The sequence below is a fragment of the Halichoeres trimaculatus genome, unplaced genomic scaffold (genome assembly GCF_033239565.1).
Source record: "Halichoeres trimaculatus isolate MK-OKI-2021-1 unplaced genomic scaffold, fHalTri1.1 fHalTri1_scaffold_7, whole genome shotgun sequence".
Classification (NCBI taxonomy): domain Eukaryota; kingdom Metazoa; phylum Chordata; class Actinopteri; order Labriformes; family Labridae; genus Halichoeres; species Halichoeres trimaculatus.
The window spans coordinates 9,465,033-9,486,500 of record NW_027437185.1 but is presented as its reverse complement, the minus strand read 5'-3'; the positions used below and the strand labels follow the sequence as shown (position 1 = coordinate 9,486,500).

The following is a 21,468-nucleotide window of genomic DNA, read 5'->3' as shown; positions in this document are numbered from 1 at the left end:
GTATCAGTGAAATCAGTTGATGGAGTTTTTGGTTGGAAAGAAAACCTGCAGCCTCTCAGCCCTCCAGGGTAGGAGTTGGAGATCCCTGCTCTATACAGAGGTAAATACAAAAATTATCAAGCTGTCTCTGTGGTACAAAACTCTTGTGTGAAAAGTGAAAAGGAGAAACAAGCATTATATGTCCCCTTGAAATACAACATCTGAATAAAGATTGTCTCTTGGCGCCAAATATTTTTTCTAATTCTAATTCTAATCTATAACATAGCTGTAAATCATGCGCGTGGAGGAGTAGCTGTCCTTCACGACGCAGCACGCGCACATCGGCTGTTTATCAAAGACAAGACCTCATTAAGGATCAAAATACAAAGTAAACGAGCTAAATATACGAAGCTACAGTATTTGAGCAGACTTCGTACAAGTAGACAAAAAAAAATAATCTTGGAATTTTTTTTTAAAGGCTCTGTCGCCACCTCTGATTATTACATTTCGCCCGCTGGTTGAAAGAAATTTTCGGATTAAAATAAACTTGTTTCCCAATGTGTTTCCCTTGTTCCCCACCTATGTTGTTGTAATTTCATGATGCATTCTAATAAATCAGAAAGTTACGTTATAATTACCCGATACCAAGAAAACGGATGAACGACAGTAAATAATGATATCAGGTAGAACTGCACTTTTCACACTTTGTTTTTATTTTACATCGCCTTCTTAAGCAGTGGCTAATGAACCATTCTACTCGCCGTAGGAGTGGACTAAGTGTTACAAATTCCGAGTGAGCGTCCAAGCTTACAAAACATATCCAGTGCAAATTTCGATTCCACGTTAATTATACACTTGTTACGTCCAGTCAAAATATAGTTATGCTTGCTGTTATTTCTTAAAAATTACCAAAATACTATTAATTTGTAAGACAGAGTACAAGCTTCCGCCCCTCTGTATCTGTAATGGTACAGTCCGGGACTTGAAGCATTTTGCGGGAACCTCTTCAGTGTACGTTTGGACATTTTTAAGTGTCAGTTCCTTCCAAAATGAGGTGAGAAGCTAACATTTTTTTATATACTGATAACAGATTGTATTAAGGTGAGGTGTAAAGTTGGCACGTATGGTTAACTCGTAACTAAGTCACATTAATATACTAGCAAAGTCTTCATAAACCAATACCACACGAAGGTTACATGTTTTCATTCACAGTTTAGGGTAGAAAAGGGAACCCCTGGGTTGATGACTTTTCCAAGAGCCAGCTAGAGTCAGGAGTCAGCCAACCTGGAGTCAAATTAATGAGACCAGATTGGAGGTGTTAGTTTAAGCTGCTCATGTCCACTCAGGTCTTCCGCAATACAACTGGAGATGTGATTAGGCTTCGTGGTTCTGCTTGAAGATGAGTGGGGCTGTTTAATGCTCTTTTCACTTCTGTAGTCAGCATCAATCAACAGACTAGAGGATGTTAGTCAGTACCTAGGATGTCTTACTCTGTGGTACTTTGACAGCGTTCAGACTCAAACAATAATATTGATGGAGTGTTCACTGTTTCCACAGTGCCAAAAGGGGCAGAAGAGCCAAAACACAAGAACCTGAGACTCAGGTGAGTTGTAAATGGTATGGTATAATAAGTACTAACACAGAAAAAAGAAAGATCCCAAACACACATTTAAGTTATTCTGGTGGCTTAATTTTGCCTCTGCTGACAGGGCAGCTGAAGAGACACAGGGTATGACATGCACGGTGAAGGGTGGTGCCCTGATCCCTATGATCAGGAGACATTTCTGTGTGAAATATATTAAATGAAATCAAACTACACTGAAACTAAACAACATTTTCTCTACTGATACTCCAAAAATAAGACTGGATGAGAAGTTGAATTAGTAACTTATTTTGTAGATGAGTGAGGCTGTTACTCTTTTCTTTTAAACTTCTGTGATGTTTTTCCTTCTGTATTCAAAACCAGGAAGGTCCAGCTATGGAGGACATAGACCCCCCTAACCTGTCTGCAATAGAGAGAGCCAGCTTCATGGAGGGGCTTCAGCAAAATTTTGGTGAGTCTTCATAAGCTCTTTTCATACCATGTTTCCGCAACAGCTCCTCAAACATCTTTGTCCTTTATTACTGATCCTGAAATGGCGTAATATTAGTGTAACACTGTGTTGCTGAAGCACAATAGGTGAACACTTGGTGGGAACTTTGTAAACACACACACACACACACACACACACACACACACACACACACACACACACACACACACACACACAGATAGCACTGCTCTGCTTGGTCAAAGTGATCCTCACATCTTATACACATCCATTACTATCTCCGGTGCAGTAAAAGGGTGGTTTGTCCTGGTTTCACACCTTTGTGACCTTTTACCATCAGTAAAAAAAGGACTTTTGACTGTTTGTGTCAGACAGTGGCTATCTGTTTATGGATTACTGGTTTGAATATTTTAATCCAGAATTGACCATATTTGATGGGAGGCATTGTAACATGTCTGTCTCTGTGTTTCAGACTTTTTGACCTTATCAGTAATCACCGGGCCCTAATGATGAGCCTGCTTTGTCAGCTATTCAATGATGATGATGAATAATTACTTTATTTTGGTTGTTTTGAAAGAACAGAAGCCTACAGATTGTGTGGGTCATCATCCTACACAGTACGTGCTCATATTTTCAGGGTGTCCGGGGGGTCTTAAAAAGTATTAAAAGTTGATAAATCAATCGTGGGAAAATTAAGGCCCTTAAAAGGTATTAAAAAGTCTTAATTGTGGTTTTATCAGGTATTAAATTTTATTGGTGTTCAAGCTTTGACCCCAAAAGTATCCACAAATATTTTTTTTCCTCCTCGCGAATGTCCCCTTATTAGGCTGTTTAGCATTCAGCCAGTGAAGTTGTCAGCTATTGGAGCTCAGCAAGATGGACATGCAAGATATCAGACAATGAATCATACAAGTCTATCTAAATCGCCTTGGAGCCGCCTGCTCACATGTCATCAATGATGTGCCGTTGGTGGACATAAGAAGCTGATGGAAAGCAAATCACAGTCTCAGGCAAATGTCCTAAATTTTGATATAGATGAAATAAGTTTTTATTCAGCAAGTTGGCCTTGAATAATTGCTGTTACTTCTTGAATGAGAACAATTATGGGTGTCAATAAACCTGCCAGTACTTTCATTTATCCTTTCAAGCTTTATTCCTTCACAGCTTACCTCATTTCTATTTAAATTCAAACCACAACTGTCAAAAACGGGTTGCTACCAACAGCTTAAAATTGCAATGAGGTCTCAAAACTTTTTGAAAGGTTTGTAAAAAAGTCTTTAAAAGGTATTGAAATTAACCTTTGGGTTTCAGCATATACTCTGATTTTATACTTATATTCAATTTTATGTGACACTTGTGCTTAAATTTTGTACTTGTTATTTTTGGGGGCTTTTTATGCCTTTAATTGAATAGAGGAGGACAGTGGGTAGAGTAGAAATTAGGGCAGGAGAGGGGGGTGTCAAGTGGGAAAGAAGCCCCAGGCTGGATTCGAACCTGGGCCACCCGCCTGTGGGAAAACCTCATGGAGTGCAACCTAGACCACTAGGCCATCTGCGCTCCGTACCTTCTATATTTTTAACACTTTTTGAATGGGAGGAGCTGTAACAAAACAAAAAAATTCCTCCTTAAGAATTTCTGATTCTGAGTAAAACTCACTGAATCATACAAGTTTACTTTGGATCATTTCATACACAATTAGAATTCACAAAAATGATGATCAATAATGGAAGAAGCTGAACCCTGCAGCTTTTTTCTGCCTTTCCTTTACAATTCATAATGTCTCATACATTGGCAGTGCTAAAGAAAAAAAAAATAATTATTTTACTCTGAGGCTGTTTTTTCAAGCTCCAAAAAGAACTACACAATTGCATCTCACTACTGGAGCTGTTCCAGATTTTTCACTCCCCAAATTAAAACACATTTGTATTCGAGCAAACATTAGAGACAAACAGGAAGACTGCCGTTTCTACCTTGAGTAAGTATTTCTAAATGTTTACAGTGTAGTAGTCTTGTGTAACCAGTCTTTATAAAACCAATGGCCATGCTGTTTATTAGGAAAGTGCAGGTTTTGAGCACTTAAGTGTTTGCTTTTGAAACACAATGCCTCTGTCTAGCTCATTTTATAGTCCATTCTAACGCACTCCCCACGTAAATAAGGACCTTAATGTTGCAAAGGCAATTAAATAAATGTGCAGTTTGTAATAAGCATAACTCACTCAGAAGTTCCAGTGTACGAATGTAATCTGTTAATGCGTGTTGTCTACCTTTTCTTTTGTATGAATCCACTCTCCTTAAGCTGACCAGACTTCTTGTGTCTGTCAGGTAATCCTCTGCACAGTACCGCCATGGAGGAGGATCTCAACGTCTTGGAGAGTCAAATGAAAGATGAGGGGAAAACTGGAGGAAATCATCCTCCAAAGGCATCAAAAACTTCAGTCAAGCAGAATGGAGATACCATGAAGAGGAAGAACACAGAAAGAGAGGTGGAAGAACAGAAGAAGAAGAGGAGTCGGAGAAGTACTGTAGAGACTGTCAAAGCTGGGTAAGAGAAAAAGATGGAGTTAATATTTTTCCCTTCATTTAATTTTACCGCTGAAACTAGCATGGTAACATCTTAATTCAGCCTTTTGCTACTTTTAACCGACTGATCTGTGTGCAACAGGCCTGAGAAAGCAGCAGAAACAAAGAAGAAGAAGGGAGCGCCTCAGGGACAAAGAGAAAAGTTAAACACAAACAAGGAGGATTTAGACGAAGGAAGCAGCGGACCACAGCAGGTCACAGAAGCCAGCGATGTCAACCAAGTGGTCACAAAGAAACCTGTGGACAGGAAGAGTTCAGTGCAGACGTCTGCAGCGGGGGGAGGCCCCATAAGGTGGTAACTCCAAGTCTGAGATGTCACATGTTTGACAATCACATCACGCATTGTGGTACAATAAGAATCATTATTTTCAGCCTTTGTGAGGGGAGTGTATGAGATATCAGAGAAATTAGTCTGTTGATTGGAAAACTTGAAGCATGGCCTGTAATGCCTGGCTGTTGTAGTCACAGTGTCTGCTGTCTTTGTCCATGTGCCATGTAAAATGGTTTATTCTAGAGTCCTCATCAACGTGCCCTTTTTTTCTCTTTGTCTCTGAAAGGAAAATAAAAAAAACGCTGGTAAAGAAAGACAAGAATAAATTAGGAAGTGGAAAGCCCGACAACTCTGAGCCACAGGTGAGAATGTCAAAGGTAGAAGTTGTCAACAGTACAGAGCTTTACCTTGTGCACACAAGTTTGTAACCTTTGCGAAAGCAGCAGTGTTAATCTGTCACTATCTGCTAGTACTTTTATTTCTGATCGTATGAATAATGTTTAAAATGCATTTTCAGTAATATAATTAAGGGGTGGGAGTTTTATGCGTAACATAAGCCCCCTCTGTTGTTTTTTATTTATTTTCTCCTCAAATATGCAATTCCTATCCATGTGGTACATTTGAGAGAACCTCCAGATGTAATATTAAACTCGTTTGTTATGGGACGTCATCTTTGGGGTAGTTGCAGCTCACCCCACAGCCAGATCATAGCGACAACTTTAACAAACCTTTTTACGCTTTACAAGCAGTTCAGGTCTCGTTTTTGTCTTTAAATATCTTGAATTAAAGCTTTTTGTCTGGACTTGTTAGGTGAATGTGGTTCATATTTATTCAAATAAGACAGTTTATGATAAAAATAAGGCATAAAGACTTGCTTTATTTCAATTTTTGCCGCGTAGCTACACCATCCCATGAGCTGAACCATTAACACAGCCTGAGCAAGACCTCAGATGCTTCTGTTCTCACCAGAATAAATAGCATGATGAAGCCAAAAGTGAATGTTTACAGTTACCTCATCACTCTATGTTAGAGTTTACACAGCTACATCCACAAAAACCGCCTAGGGGCTCCAGGGGGTTTCGGGACTCCAATCATAGTTTACAAATGTTGAGTAGGTCAGAATGGAAACAGTGTTATGACACATCGAGGAAAGAGACGACTCATGGGGTCCGTTATGTGGAGACTGCTAACGTGCTCAGATGACGTTATGCTCTCTCTTTTCTTTAATTTAAGGAGGAATCTGATGCAGACGCTGTCCCACAAAGACAAAGGAGAGTCCTATCATCTGACGAGGATGTGACGGACGATGATACAAGCTGGGTAAGGACGAACATCAACAGACTTCTGCATTAAAGAGCTGAGCATGAATACAAATGTGACTACATTTAGACTTTTACTCTATAGATTTATTCATTCATTTATCCTTGAATCTATCTCTATTTTTGATTACCTTTTGCTTTTGCTTTTTTTTTTTCAGACCCCAAGTCAAAAAGAGACACAGAGGAACAGTTTGGACAGAAACAGGAAGTCTTTATTTAAAAGTGCTAAATCTGGAACGCCATCTTCAGGTATGAGAAAAGAGCATGATAATCAAGTGTTATTCTAATTTTGATCAAGATGAAAGTTTAAAACTGATATATCATCTCTGCTTAAAGCAAAAGCATGTAATTTTTTATTCCATGGTGTGCATTTCTGGCTGAGAGTCACCAGAGGGCATCAATGCCACGCTATGATCACAATATATGCTCAATAATCTCTGAGCTCGGCTTCACAGTGGCGCAGCGGATAGTGCTGCAGCCATACAGCAAGAAGAAGGTTTGATTCCCAGCTTGGACGGTGGGCCGTTCTGTGTGGAGTTTGCATGTTCTCCCCATGCATGCCTGGGTTCTCTCTGGCTTCCTCCCACAGTCCAGAAACATGTTCACCAGGTTAATTGACAACTCTAAATTGTCCGTAGGTGTGAATGTGTCCGTGAATGGTTGTCTGTGTCAGCCCTGTGATTGACTGGCGACCAGTCCAGGGTGTACCCGCCTCTCGCCCAATGACAGCTGGGATAGGCTCCAGCCACCCGTGACCCTGAACAGAAGAAGCGGTGAAGAAAAATGAATGAATGAATGAATATTCTCTGAGCCACTTAAGAGTTTAATTTCAAATACAACATATGAGAAAAAGCAATGGTTTAGTTGAATTTAAATAAAATTATTTATTTCAAACATGAAAAAGAAGAAAACTGCAAACAAACAGAAAGACAGACACAAAAGGCACACCATCCAACAAATTTCGCAAACAGAAAACATCATAAGTTTAAATGTTGTTAGGTTGACTTTTAACTATTAAGTTAACCAAAGGCCGAAAATGAAATATTAAAACCACCTAAGTTTTCTATTTTACATTACATCTCAGCTTTCATGGAACTAGGGTTGTAATATTACATGCAACCTTCTCCCTTACAGTTTCCAGTCCTCGACCATCCCCTTGCTTTTGTTTTGAAGTTAAAAGACAATATTTGAGTCACATTGATTTACACATCTTACCTTGCTGAGACAATGATTTCTGAGAGGTTTAAATCTTTGAGTTTTAGACTTTCATTATGTATCTGTTCATAGTTTTTAGGCATAAACTGGATAATTGAATTCAAATCAGTGTTATTGAACAACCACAGTGCCCTCATGTTGTCCTGAATGCATCTGAAGCAGTTATTGCTCTGTGTTTTATATTGTTGGGATGGATCAAGTGCAGTCCTCAGTTTTAATCGTGAACAGTTTGAGTCAGAAGGTATTTCATTCTTTCATCTAAAGACAGCACACCTGAAAATCCAGATGAGGATGACACAGAGAAGCAGAGAAGTAAGAAACCAGGCAGCCGAAGCACCACAGAGCTGGAAGTCGTGCTGGACACCTTCACTGAGTTCTGTGACCAGTACAGGTAAGATGAAACACCTCTTGTTGTTCCTTCATATCTTAGCGTTTCACCTAACCCTCTCATATATTTTATGGCACAATAACAGTTTTCAATTGAAACATTTTAAATCCTTGGTGTTTGTTTCAGAGAGTCTGTGGAGTCGAAAGCAGTGAAACAGTCCATCAAGTCCTTCTCAGCCGGTGTTAAACAGCAGCTCATGGAAAAGGTCTGACTTTCTAATTCTTTCTTTGTACAATTTTTATCATACGTTGAAATTGTTTTCCAATTGAAAAGATAACAGATTTTTTAACTAGATAAAGTGAAATTAAAGATAGTTCTTACTCCCCCCATCAGTTTTTCTACAGACGCAGTGCTAAATTATGTTATGTTTTAAAATCTGACTTTGTATCACAGATTCTTCTTTTTACCATTTTTAAACTGAAGATTCATAACTAGAAAGATAAAATGATATAATTTCTCAAAAAAAAAAGCCTTTGAGTTATTCTGGTATTTGACCAGAGTGTATCAAGCCAGTCAACCACAAATTAAAAAAAGAAAAACATACCAGAGAAAGACACCAATGAGGTGACATGATACTTTATACACATCAGAAGTATTTCAATTCATTTTCTCTGTTGTTTTCACTTTCAGATCTCTTCACAAAAGGAGCTCAAGATTCTAAAAAGAAGGAACGCCAAAGTAAGAAAATATCCAAACAGCTGTGATTAATTAAGGAAGCAATTTCTGATGCTTGAATAATAAATCTGACTGACTTTGCTGATGCCTGATCTGTTGGCTTGTTGACATTTTAGGAGTGAGCATAAACTGTAACAAATGGACGCAGACTTAGTGCCCTTACCTGTCTTTTTTGATACAGGTATTTTCTTTTTAAAGCTAGACTCAAACTAGCTTTGTACCAGTTAGGATGGGGTGAAGAGCCCGGCATTTAGCCTTTTTACAGACAGTTACAGGGTGACCACCTGTCAATCAAGTCATGATTGCCTTATATGGGCAAAACCTGCCTGAAAATAAGGCGTTGTAATACCCCCCACCCCACTGTACAGTGTGTGCTTACAGATAAAATTTAGTATTCACCGTGAAGCCTTTTGTGGAATCAGGCTAAAAACATGATTACTGTAAAATCTGCGTTTTTGGTTTGGTGTGTTTGTGGGTCTCTCAAAGAACTGTGGTTTAACCACTTCTGCATTCTGAATATTTTAGTACTGCAACAGTCCACTCACAACCAAACAGAAAGCTCCAAATACCATCAGAAGCATGATTAAGCTTGCACCTAAAACAGAGGAGATGAAAACTGTTCACTTCACTGTTAGAGGCCCATCACATTGATGGAAGCGTTAAGCTTGAAGTTCCATACGGCATCATGGGGCAGCTATTGTGACTGCAGACTTATTTGAAGCTCTCCTGTCAGTTGTGTGTGTCATGTCTCTGTGTGTGTCTGTCTGTGTGTCAGGTGGGATCTTTGATCCGTAAAAAGACACAGAGACTGCTGGATGCCAAACATGAGATGATGAGGTGAGTGGCAGAGCAGCTTTCATTTTTGATAATCCAAGTCTACAAGTTACCTCAGTGTCAGTGGGTAAAAAATATCTTGAAAAGTCATTAAAAGATCTGAAACGTTCTCATTTAGATGCATGATTAGTCAGCCCTTCTTAAAGAAAATAAAAGTTTGTAATGATGACAACATTAGATCACCTTACTGTTTGTTTTTAGGGCGGATAGGCAAGTGATGTCCCTGAGGAAGGAGAACTCTGAACTCAAACACAGATTATCTGATCTGAGACGAGGCCAAACGCTCCTGCATGATCTCAGAGAGCTCAACAGACTTTACTTGGACTACAGAAAAAAACAGCCCAAGAAGAAAGAGATGGTACACACACACACACACACACACACACACACACACACACACACACACACACACACACACACACACACACACACACACACACACACACACACACACATACAGGTTAAAAACAAACTGTATCTAACTGGAGTTTATATCCTTCCCCTCCTTATGTCTTCTTCAGTATGGGGCGTCCAGCCTGCCGGCTTTGCAGTTGGAGAACAAGCACATAAAGGCTGCTGAGTGTAAGCTCAAAAGAAAAAGTAACCAACTGAGTAGCAGGCAGAAGATGAGCAGAGCTAAAAAATAATATGTGATGCCACACACTTTCTCTTATGTAAATGCAAACTGTTTATACACTTTCAAAATGTATGTTCTTAAAGTTACTCTTGGTTTCAAGGCCTCAAAAGGTAAACTTTTTACACTGAGTGCTAAAGATTTACTCTGTACTCTGCTCCCACTTGCCTGTTGTTGTTTTTTGTTGGAATATAAAACATCAGTGTGCTGTAAATGATAGATTGTGATGGTTTCTTCAGTGCTCTTGAAAATAGAGTGCAGGAATTTGTTTTTTTGGTTTATGTTAAATTTTTTAATTAGTTTAATGTTACCCTCACTTAAAATTAGTGCGAAAGAGTGCTTGTATTTTAAAATATATTTGCAATCATAGATTGTTATACGGTGGTAAATTCTTGAAAATATAAGATGCTGTGGAGAAAAAAATAAAAGACCAAAAAAAAAATTAAGTTACAAACATGGAATAAATAAAGAATAAGCATTTATAGCATTAGTACAATTCACGAGTGAAAAAAAGTTGGTCTGTGAAGAGTGTGGTTTAGGTTTATAATGAATTTTTTTCCTGTTTCAAAGTTTACTGTTGTAAGAAAGAAATTCAACATTTTAAATCAAAAAATACAAAAGAACATCATTTCCCTCTCCTATTTGTACCCTTGCAGCCTCGTACACTACATTTATTTCCAGGGGATGTCAACACAGCCCATAAAGGTTGAGTGATAGATGATGCAGAACATTTTGATATTGTTCAAACTGAGGTGATAGTTTCTTTAAAATTTCCTACACTCAGCTCCATTTTAACTCGCCCACATGGGTCATATATTTTCAGCTTTTTGTGATTTTTTTCCCTTAAGTGTTTGCAGATTTTCCAGTCTCCTTCACTTACTTCAGTGGCATTGAATTGAGTATGAACAAAGGCTGAACCATGGGTTAGACAAGAAATAAAGACAAAAACGATTACTGTTGCTTTGTTGCCATTTATACACTTCGGGATTTATGCTTTGCATTGAGTAGCTGAGTAAATTTAGTCAGGTCAGAAAGAAGTGTATTTCAACTTCAGTTTTATTTAGGATAATTCCTTGAGGTGTAGCATCTTGTTTTTGAGGAGGCCCAAAAAGGTAAATGAGGGTTTGACAAGATAGAACTGAGAAATTAGCAAATAATTAAATCTAATTGCAAATCATCAAAAAAAAATTTCCAATATGTTCTTCAAAGTTGATTATTGTCTGCACCCCTGTGAATGTGCACTAAGTGAACTGTTACTTAATGCTTATGAATACACTAGTTATATTAGCATGTAAATGGTGTTCCAAATTATATATATTTTTAGTGCTCTTGGTCCTTTCATTACTTTCAGTGATTTTATGTACTTTTTGAATTTAATTTTGAAAAACAAAAAAAATTGATAGAGGTTTATAGTCCTGTTTATGAATACAGAATCTGAAAAGGCACTAAATAATGTTACAGCAGATTTCATCACTTTTGTTTTTCAATATCAAACTAAAAGGTGTGTCATTTACTGAAAATGACTTTGGTATGGATTGTTTTTTTGGTTTGTTTGTTTGTTTTAACCATTCATGAATACTTGACCAAAATGTTTTCACAGTTTGGAATGAGAAGAAAATGTTGTCTGGAAGCATAAAGGGAGCATAAACTGTCTTGAAATTTAAAGTGTGCAGATATCACACCGATTTTGTCTGGAGATTTTAGTCACCTTCTTCCAGAGCAAGCCCTCTTCATTATCTGATCTCTATCTATCTATCTATCACTACCTACTATCTACTACTACTTAGTTTACTACTATCTATTATCTGATCTCTGCAAGATCTCTGCATGTCACTTTATATTTGATGCCCTAATTCACCTGAATCCACCCTATCACTGGGTCACACAAGGATCAAAAATTTTCATCTTTGAGACTAAGACTTGTCCCCTTGGGGGACGTCAGTAACTATCCTCTCTACTGTTGTGATGATTAATGTCAGTAAACTAAGTGAAACAGAAAGCTTAGCCTTAAATAACACTGTGTAGGCTTTAGTCTTTGACACATGCTGTGACACGTAGAGGAGTTGATCGGCAGGTTGGTGTTTCAGTGCCTGAGGTGAGGGTGGGTGTGAAGTGTTGTGGATTGAGTTTGTCCCGCCCACCAGGAAATCTCTCTCCTGATTGGCTGAGAGTTTCCAGTGTGTACTTTGAACAAACTTGAGGTACAGTCTGGACAGAGATTGTAGGGAAGGAGGAAGAAGACCTACCTGGAATAATCTGGCAAACAACGTCTGAGACAAAAAGGTACGATCAATCTGAGATTTATTCGTTGTTATTCAGATGTATGAGTTGAAAGAGGAATGTCTTTGTCGCTTGTTTTACCGGCCTGACAATCCAGCCTCCTTCAGGAAGCACCTGATAAACGAGTTTCCAGATGTAACCTTCATTCAATGTGCGGATGAGTCTGCATGCCGTGCTAAGGCAATGTTTCATAACAAATAGCATGATAAGCTTTTTTTCTATGTCGGATGGTCATTTTGATTATAGTCATTTCAGTGATACTATCGAGCTGGGAATTATTTTGACAACACATTGGAGAAATCATTCCCCTTGAACAGAGAACATACAGCGATAAGGCTCTGACCTACATTTGATGTTAGTTTCCTGTTTTGAAGGGGAATGACTCTACTCTCTCATTGTCCACGCTGCAGTGTCAACACTCCATAAAGAACTGATATCAATCTTTTTGTGGTCAGTTAAAAAAACAAACAAACAAAAAACCTTCCTGGTTTCCTGGTGCAAAGGGTAAAAGTTGAATATCTTTTAACAAAGGCATTTAATTCGTCATTTCTGGCCAGTTTACCTGAGTCAGACACTATACTAGAAATCCCCTGATGAGTCATCCAATGATTAAGAGCTTCAGCCACCTGAACAAGTAGTGTATCTACCACGTGTTCAACACAAATCATTTAGTGGTCTCAATATGTAGCTCCACAAATTACAGAAATAAAATATCCTCACGTGGTTTTCTCTTTATGTGTGTTTGGAGGAACAAACCCTGATTTTGTGTAATCAACTACTTGGGCAATACACTGGGGTTGATGTAAATGTTGCTTCCCTTCTTACTCTGCTGTTTGAACAGATGTGTTTGGTATCAAGAAGCTGATGTGTAAAGGCTTTGTCAGCTCACCTAAAAAAATGATTTCCACATCAAAAACAAATAAGTAGAGCTGAAATTTAATTCAACAGCTGTTGATATTTCAGCATTTAATCAATATTGGAAGAGGTTTCTTATGATATTTAGAAATTACAGGTTCATATACTGGGATTTCAATTTATGGCTTGAGAAAGGACACTTTTAGAATAGTTATCCATTTTTTAAGTATTTTTCAATTAGCTTCAATCAAACAAATTCTTCTTTTTAAGTTGATCCTGAGGGCTGACAAAAGTCCACAAAATGACCTGAAAGTTAATCATAGAAAACACCTGAAATGACCAAAAAGGAAATTTATAATGAACACATATTAAATCAAATGATTATACACAAGACTTAATTAACAAACATAACTAGTGCAAAAAAAAAAATAACCTTCAGGAAAGGCAGCAGTCCTCAAACCACGACTCTCTTTTTTAAATGCACAGGACCAAGTGAACCTTGTTAGCAGTAAGTGGCTTCACCTGGAAACAGAGGAGAGACACAGAGGAACATACAGGTGTTATACCCCTTTATGAAAACGGTGAATTAATTTTTAGTAACACAATTAACTTGTAGAAACATAAAGTCAACTTCAAAAACTAATTTATTTATTTATTGAATTAAAGACCAAAAGCGAAGGTTTATTGTTGGGTGTTTCTAGTTATGACAATATGTTTGGATCAAAAACCATCAAACTGGTAACAGAACAAGTTAAAAATCACAAGATAAACAGGAACTCTCAATAATTACATCACCCTAGACCCACAAAGTCATAATGAAACTTAACTTGCAACAAGCAAGCACACAGAAACAGGAACACATAAGGTGAAAAAATAGTCTAACACATGTTGCAACTTGCACCCAAAAAGACACCCACAAGTGACCCAGTGAACGTGGACTGCAGTTACCCCCAACAAAAGGTCACAGACAATAAGTTGCTGTACACAAACGTGCTTAGCTGTAGACACAAAGTGCCCGGACAAATCAAACATGCTGCTTAGGCAGACTGTTAACTTTCCTGAGACCATCCAACCTCTCTGTATCAACAGATTACTAATTCACCAATCTAGTCTTCAGTGGCTCAACAAGCTGGAGGCATCACTAAACTCAGAGAAGGTTATATGAAGTGCCAGTGTGCCTCCTCTTTGGGTTTACCACCAAAAAAAAGGCAAAATAATGAAGAGGCAAACTCTCCCTTTTTACCTTTCTGGGCAATATCTAAAGGGGTACGCAGGACTAAAAAGGAAACACTGAATCTCTCTAACACAAACAGTGACTAATGATGTGTATACAAAACGGAAAGCTACCAAACCTTAACTGCTGGCCATTAGCAACAAAACAGGAAAACAAATGTACCACACCTCATGCCGCTGCTCTCACGTTTATGTCAGATAATGTCCATCTCAGCTGCTCAAATCACCATAAAGCAACAAGTTTCTCCAGATAAACCACATACCTCTCCGCCAAAGCAAATGAACAGTTTCAGATTTACACCAAGAAACCCCCACCATGACTTAGTATGGCAAACTTTTCTACAAACAATTATGCAAAAAAAAAAAAACAGACCAAAGTTTTAATCCTTTATGATGGGTTTTTATGTGACAGAATAATGGTAATTAAATGAACCTAACCATGAATGCAAATAAACACAAGACACTGAAGACCAGGAGACCGAAAGAGATAGAAATCTGTTAACAAGATTTGCCAGTTCTTCTTTTTTTCGCCATCATTTCCTGTTGTCCATGTGTATCTGTAGGAATATGGCTGAAGTTCGTGAAGACGTACAGAGTGGTGGGGACACCATTGATGCCCTCAGAATTTTTTCAAAGAAGTAAGTATAACACACCAAAGACTTTCTGTCTGCTTTTATCTACCTAAACCTGCAAGTTTTTAACTTAAAAGTAAGGGTCACACACTCTCATTTAGAATTGATCAGCTCAGGTGTAATCGCTCTGCTCAGTTGAGTGTTGTTAATGCTCATCAGAAAAATAAAAATACAGTTTGTCCCAATGTGACAGATCCACAAGGCCAAAAAAGGAGTGCATCTGATGTGTAAGATGCATTTTCTGTCTTTTCAAAAAGATAGTCAAAACAGTTGGCTCTAAAAGAATAAAAAGACTGTGTTTAAGTCAGCGTTTCCTTAAGTTAGTGTACCAATGGCCTGAGTAATATTTTGGTTTTACATTCTCAGTTTGGTATAATGAATGTGCTTCTATTATTTAGGTAAGAGTGTTGTTTTTTTCAACTGTACTATTTGTGATATCCCCCAAAGTAATTTTTACAAATCAAATCTGTATCATGATGGATTTGATGCAGTGTGTCAGTAGCTGCTTTGTAGCAGGTGTATTCTTGTGGAAGCTGCCTTGTTCAAATGAACATGTCGTCTGCTGTTTTCAGCTGTCAGAGATGCTAGAAAAACTTTAAGATGAGTGGTTTTCTCGCGAGTGGACACTGAAAAACAAAGGTGACATTTTACCTGTACCTAGAGGGAACTGTAGAGTAACTCTGGGTGCTTGGGTAAATAGGATAGATCTGTACAGCAAATGCCAAACTCTAGATGATTTTTTCATATTTCACCCATACAAGCAGTTTTATTGTAGAACATAAGCTAGCTCTATCATTAACAGCATATCTCTTTCAGTACTTTGATAAATCTCCCTTTAACAAGGATGTTCCATAAATCTTAAACATCTCCGTGTAGAGTCCATCAGATGGTTGTCAAACTTTTTCTCTTATCTCTGAGCCATATAACCCAGAAAACAAATGTTTCTCTTTGTTTAAATCCAATTATGTGAGTGCTCTCTGTGTTGTATTTTTTTTTCAGGTCAGACTCTGAGCCAAAGTCTTCAGAGGAAACAGACTCTTCGCCCATCAGCAGCAGCACTAAAGCAGCCGACTGTGACCCGTATCGATACAGGATGGACTACCCATCCATGGGAACCTGCCTGATCATCAACAACAAGAACTTCCATCCCAGCACAGGTGAGCACAGTGATCTGAGAAGAGTTAACACGGATGCATAACTGGTGTGTCTGATTCAGTAACGATGACGAAAACAAATGCAAGTCATTCAGTCATGCATGACTTGTCAAACTAACTCAATGGAAAACCTGAAAAGTTAACACCAGTGCTTTTTCTACCATCACAAATCAAAGAGTCAGCTGCTGGAAGAGGCTGATGAAGTTCACTTTTCTCTCTACATATGCTAATAAAACAATTCCTTAATGCTAGCTAACCAAAGCTAAAAAACAATTGTTTCATCAGGTTAGCACTCTTTTAACCTTTAAGAGCAATCAGGAGGATTCAGATATTTTTTATCTGACTTGCTACCTGAAGAAGAGCTACCACTTATTACGGACGCAAGGCAACCGGTCTCTGGACTTTATTGTAAATACTGACATTGAAAGTCTGCAACATATTCCCTTGTGTATCTTCCCAGGTATGTCAGCTCGTAATGGGACAGATGTGGATGGTGCCATTGCCATGAAATGCTTCTCCAGCCTGGGTTATAAAATGAAGTTTGCCAACGATCAGACTGTGGCGCAGATTAAACAGCTGATGTTTAGTGGTAAGGGGGATTATTTAAAGTTGTGTGTTTTCAAAGTCATGTTTGAACTGTGAGTCCATCATCTGTTATCAAGTGCTGCATTCATAGAAACTGATCAGGCATGTAGCAACTAGTAGATAGTGGCATCTAAGTTTCTCTTTTACCGCCAGACACTCATTTATGTGTGTATGAGGTTTAGGAACAGAGCCCTTGGATCTCTATTGATGCAGCATTAACCAAAACATTTGCTCAGCAACACCAGAATTTGGTTTGTTGCTTCAAGGCGACAACATGCTAAGGGTACTAAAATGTCAAGGCTTTCACTGAGTACAAGAAGTAAAAACTAATAGGCCTTTTAACCCAAATCCACTGTTTTTTTTAAACAAACATAAAAACAATATTGTTTTCATATGTTTAGTACTCCAACATTTAACAATCATTCTGGCCGCCACTAATGTACTGAGATACAATTTAGCTATCTCTTAAAGTCTTTATTTGTGAAATATAATAAAAAAGCAGCACATGAGCTCCTACAGCTGTGTGTAGACTACTGCAAGGCCGTCAGGTATCTGCAACTTTTTTAAGTAAGTAAGTAAAAAAAAATAACTTAAAGCAACAAAAAATACCCTGACTATTTACATACGTACACAAGTGTTGGAACAAAAAAAACAGTTTAATTGTGTTAAAACACCATAGAACAGCCCAGTTGATAGGACAAATCATCCAGATTAACTTTTTGCCATTTAATAACTAAAACAGTCAATGTGTCTCCACTGCTCCTGGTTTATGTACACAACCACTCAAATGAAGGAGCGGAAAAGTGCGGACGAGTAACTTATCTGTTTCTCTGTCCTTGTTTGTGTGTCTAGTGTCCAAGGAGGACCACAGCAACAGTGCATCATTTGTATGTGTGCTGCTCAGTCATGGAGAGGACGGCGGCCTGTACGGCACTGATGGCTTTGAAAAATTTGAAAATTTGACAAAATACTTTAAAGGAGATAACTGCAAGACTCTGGTGGGGAAACCAAAGCTCTTCTTCATTCAGGTCAGTTGAACATTGCCAAAATCTCACACACTTACACTTGTATTCATGCAAATACACACACCTGTTTATCTTGTGTTATCACCTGTGAAATGTTTCTGACTTCGCTGCCTGTTTGGAGTCTATACTCGATAATGTTTAAATTATTGTGCTCATGAAAACTTCCAATAAAAATTTAAGGCCAAAAAAGATGTTATGAAGGAATTGTGTTACAGTATAAAGAAACCAAAACTTAATTCCAGGCAGCTTTGAGAGGCTTTGAAGTAGCTGAACTTTTATGTCTGATAAATGATTTACAAAATAACTGTTAATCATTTATGACATAAAAGCTGTTGAAAATAATGTTGAGGTTTAAGTGTAAGCCAATGGAGGGAAACAATTTCGAAGATATATTGAAGTAGGAGGCTGACCTGCAGGAGAATAATAAAAAGTAAACAAAGTCAAAGATAAGTGATAAGACCTCTCCTGTTGATCAACAGCACATGAACAGCAGGTGTAATGTTGAACTAATGATAACTGTCTCCAGCATTTATTGACCTCAACTATTACTACCCTTTATCAAATGTAATGCTTATCAAAAATGGGTAATAAAAGGTTGGCAAGAGCAATAAAGCCAGACTGAGAAAAGTAAATTACAACATCCAATAAGAAATGAAAAAAGTGGGTATTTAAATATTTCTTATTTAAAGGTAGGGTCTGTGGGAATTTTTGTCACTTGTGAGGAAACACAACATTCAAACTTGGCTCCTCCTCCTTGGCTCAGTGCCAGCAGCAACGCACACCCACTGCCTCCGACCGAGGCCCACTAGCCTTACTAGCTTGGTGTTGTATCTTTTTTTCAGTGCTTCAAGGCCTCCTGTAAGCCAAGTCCAATCTGCCAAAAAGTTAAGTCAGCTTCAACCCCAAAAACTTTAATTGAAACAAGCCATCTTGAACAAAGTGAGTCCAGAGGTTTGCAAAGAATCAACTACCTCCTGGTTGTAGTATGTTTGAGATTTCAGTTGAAAGGTGAAAAATTTAGTGCATAAATCAGAAAAATGTAATAGATTAACACTTCCTGATAACTCATATTTCAGTCTGAGTCAATGAGAACTACCATCAGTGTCAGTGAAGCTACAGTATTTATGGCACAGGACCTCTCCACAGGGTCCCCAATGCTAACCCAAAACCCCTTGATGACTAACTTATCTGGATCTCCTGTCATACTAGGCATGCCGTGGCTCAGAGCTGGATAGTGGGGTGGAGACTGACAGCGTAGCAGAGGAGAGATCAGAGAGGATTCCTGTGGAGGCAGACTTTCTGTATGCTTATTCAACAGCTCCAGGTAAGGCGTGAATGAAACAGAGTACACTGTTCATTAAAAGACTGTACATGTTTTTCTGTGATGATGAACATCTGATTCATATGGATAATCCTATTATTTTTGTATTAATTTTTCATGGAAAAGAAACAGCATTTTTTGCACGAGTGTAAATTAGGCGTTAATGTATAGTAAGGGGGCTCTTATAGCAGATATGGTCCCTGATAAGTACCTTGTTACACCCTGAAGGTGCTCCAGTCTTCTGTAATAACCTGCTCACTAAACATGATCCTGCATATCACAGTTACTTACATGAGACATCAATAATAAAACACCAAATCTTTGTATATATATGAAATTGGAATTAATTTTATTTCTTTAACAGTCACACTGTTTGAGCTGTTTCCATGGTTACACTTTTTTCATTCTGATCTCAGCTCTTTTTTAACTTATATTGATATTTCTGACCATGTTCCATATTTAATCTAATAGATTTTTGTTTCTTAGCAATAAGAGGAGATATTCTGCCTTTTTTAGGATTTATACTCTCCCTCTGGTACCCCTCTGAAGTTTACTTTACATGATTCACAGCTCAGCAAAATCCATATATTTCTCACACTTGTGTTTTAGAAAACTTTAGAAAACTTTTTTTTTCAGCCTCTGTCTGAAACCCTTCATTGTAGCTGCTGTCTCTTTAAGGTTCCTGCTCCACAAACCCTCTTCACTCTGATTGGGCAGCTCTCTGGAGGCTTGAGCTATGGGCAGACCTTGGTGTTTGGGGCAGATCCCTTAAATCTGTCATGAACCAGTTAAACGATCCTTATATGATCTCATCAATTCAGCAGGTCTCGTGAAGATCTCCTGGAGATTTCATCTTTAAATGTTTTTGTCTTTAACCCCTTGTCTTTTCTCTGCTGGTTTTGCCTCTTTTCTGTTTTTCCACAGTAAACAAAACAATCAACTAAACATTTTTCCTCACATTTATGTACACAATCACCAGCCCTGGCCCACCAGAGTGTGTGGTTACCAACATTGTTAGTTGACTGATAATCACATTAAAAGTCTGCCATGGTGAAATAACCTGACTAAGCAGGATGACCTCTTCACACAGCTGTGTTAAAATAATTTATATTATCTTGCAGGCTACTACTCTTGGAGAAACACTTACAATGGTTCATGGTTCATCCAGTCGTTGTGTGAGATGTTGCAGCAGCACAGTAAAGACCTGGAACTGATGCAGATCATGACCAGAGTTAACCGCAAGGTGGCGACGAACTTTGAGTCTTCCTCCAACCTCCCTGGGTTCACTGGAATGAAGCAGATCCCCTGCATCGTCTCAATGTTGACCAAAGATTTCTACTTTCCAGCCTAGATCAACAAACTGTACACATCTGTTTTTTAACCTGCTCCATGCATTTTTACAAAGTCAGGATTAAACCAGATGGCATTAGTTTCAGTGTATGTCATGGGGAGACAGGGTATATATTATCAGGGCTGATGTGGAGCACATAGACGTAATGATATTAATTAACTCACAAAAGGTTTTAATTTGAGTTCATGGTCTCAGTCACTTGTTGCAAGATTTCTTTCATACGAGGAGCCCAATGACACGCTTAGAGTAAATAAATACATAAATAAAAAATCTTTGTAAGTATATTTCAACATGTTGGGTCACGAGAGAAAAAAAGCTGTATTAGTCAAAACTGAATTTTTCAACATTTTATTAAGACTATAAATGGCTGAGTAAAAAGCCTCTGAGGATGCATAATTTAATGAGTTTTTATTTTCGGAGTCAGATACTTGAACATTATAAGAGCTGCCATTGTATCTCTTAATAAATACACAGAGATAACTGTGATTGTGTCCTTTTAATGAGCTTTCTTTGTTTCTATTCTAAGCACATGAACAACATCAAAAAAAGAATTGGACTATTTTCAAAAAAATGACGTCCCTGCATCTTATGAATACAATAACCCTGTGAAGATGTTTGATGATAGAGCATTGAAACACACTAGGCTGAGCTTCTAAAGGCAGTGGTCGGTGTGGAGGTATCTCTAAAACAAGAAGGTTTCTGTCAAGACTGTGTGAGTTTGATTAATTAGATTAATAAGAGATCAGACCAAATAGTTAGAATAATGTTTTGTGAATGTTGTACATCCTCATTCACTAGCATCTTAGTCAGTTTCCCCCACCAGAGATGCATGGGAGAGATGTAAGGAAATGAAGAGCTAAGAGAGGAAACAAGGAGAGTTGTTTTAAGAGAAATGAGATGTCCTTTCCTCTGAAGTGATGTCTTTTAGTGATCATCTGTCAGTCAGCCCTAACATCTGTTTGTGAGTCTGCACATGTGCACTGTAGGGGTACTTAAACTACTGTGACATTAAACTAATTTTACAAATAAATTATTGGTTGAAAGACATGATCAGTTGGTGAAACTGATAAATGTTACTTGGTGCAA

General features: G+C 38.1%; 2 protein-coding genes across 2 annotated transcripts; both read left to right on the top strand.

Annotated features, from left to right (window-relative positions):
• Positions 1-926: 926 nt before the first annotated feature.
• On the top strand, positions 927-11,242 carry cenpu (centromere protein U). The gene is made up of 14 exons (XM_074674245.1): positions 927-1,033; positions 1,537-1,582; positions 1,946-2,033; positions 4,353-4,572; positions 4,693-4,902; positions 5,168-5,243; positions 6,115-6,201; positions 6,359-6,449; positions 7,680-7,806; positions 7,930-8,008; positions 8,434-8,481; positions 9,254-9,315; positions 9,514-9,670; positions 9,834-11,242. Exons 1-14 carry the CDS (start codon positions 1,029-1,031, stop codon positions 9,957-9,959), a joined length of 1,422 nt encoding a protein of 473 aa, XP_074530346.1. The 5' UTR covers positions 927-1,028; the 3' UTR covers positions 9,960-11,242.
• An 879-nt stretch (positions 11,243-12,121) lies between these two features.
• LOC141793298 (caspase-3-like) lies at positions 12,122-20,847 on the top strand. Its single transcript, XM_074673859.1, has 7 exons — positions 12,122-12,229; positions 14,878-14,952; positions 15,946-16,103; positions 16,561-16,689; positions 17,538-17,713; positions 18,920-19,034; positions 20,153-20,847. The coding sequence occupies exons 2-7, from the start codon at positions 14,882-14,884 to the stop codon at positions 20,380-20,382; spliced, it is 879 nt and encodes a 292-aa protein (XP_074529960.1). The 5' UTR covers positions 12,122-12,229; positions 14,878-14,881; the 3' UTR covers positions 20,383-20,847.
• Positions 20,848-21,468: the final 621 nt, after the last annotated feature.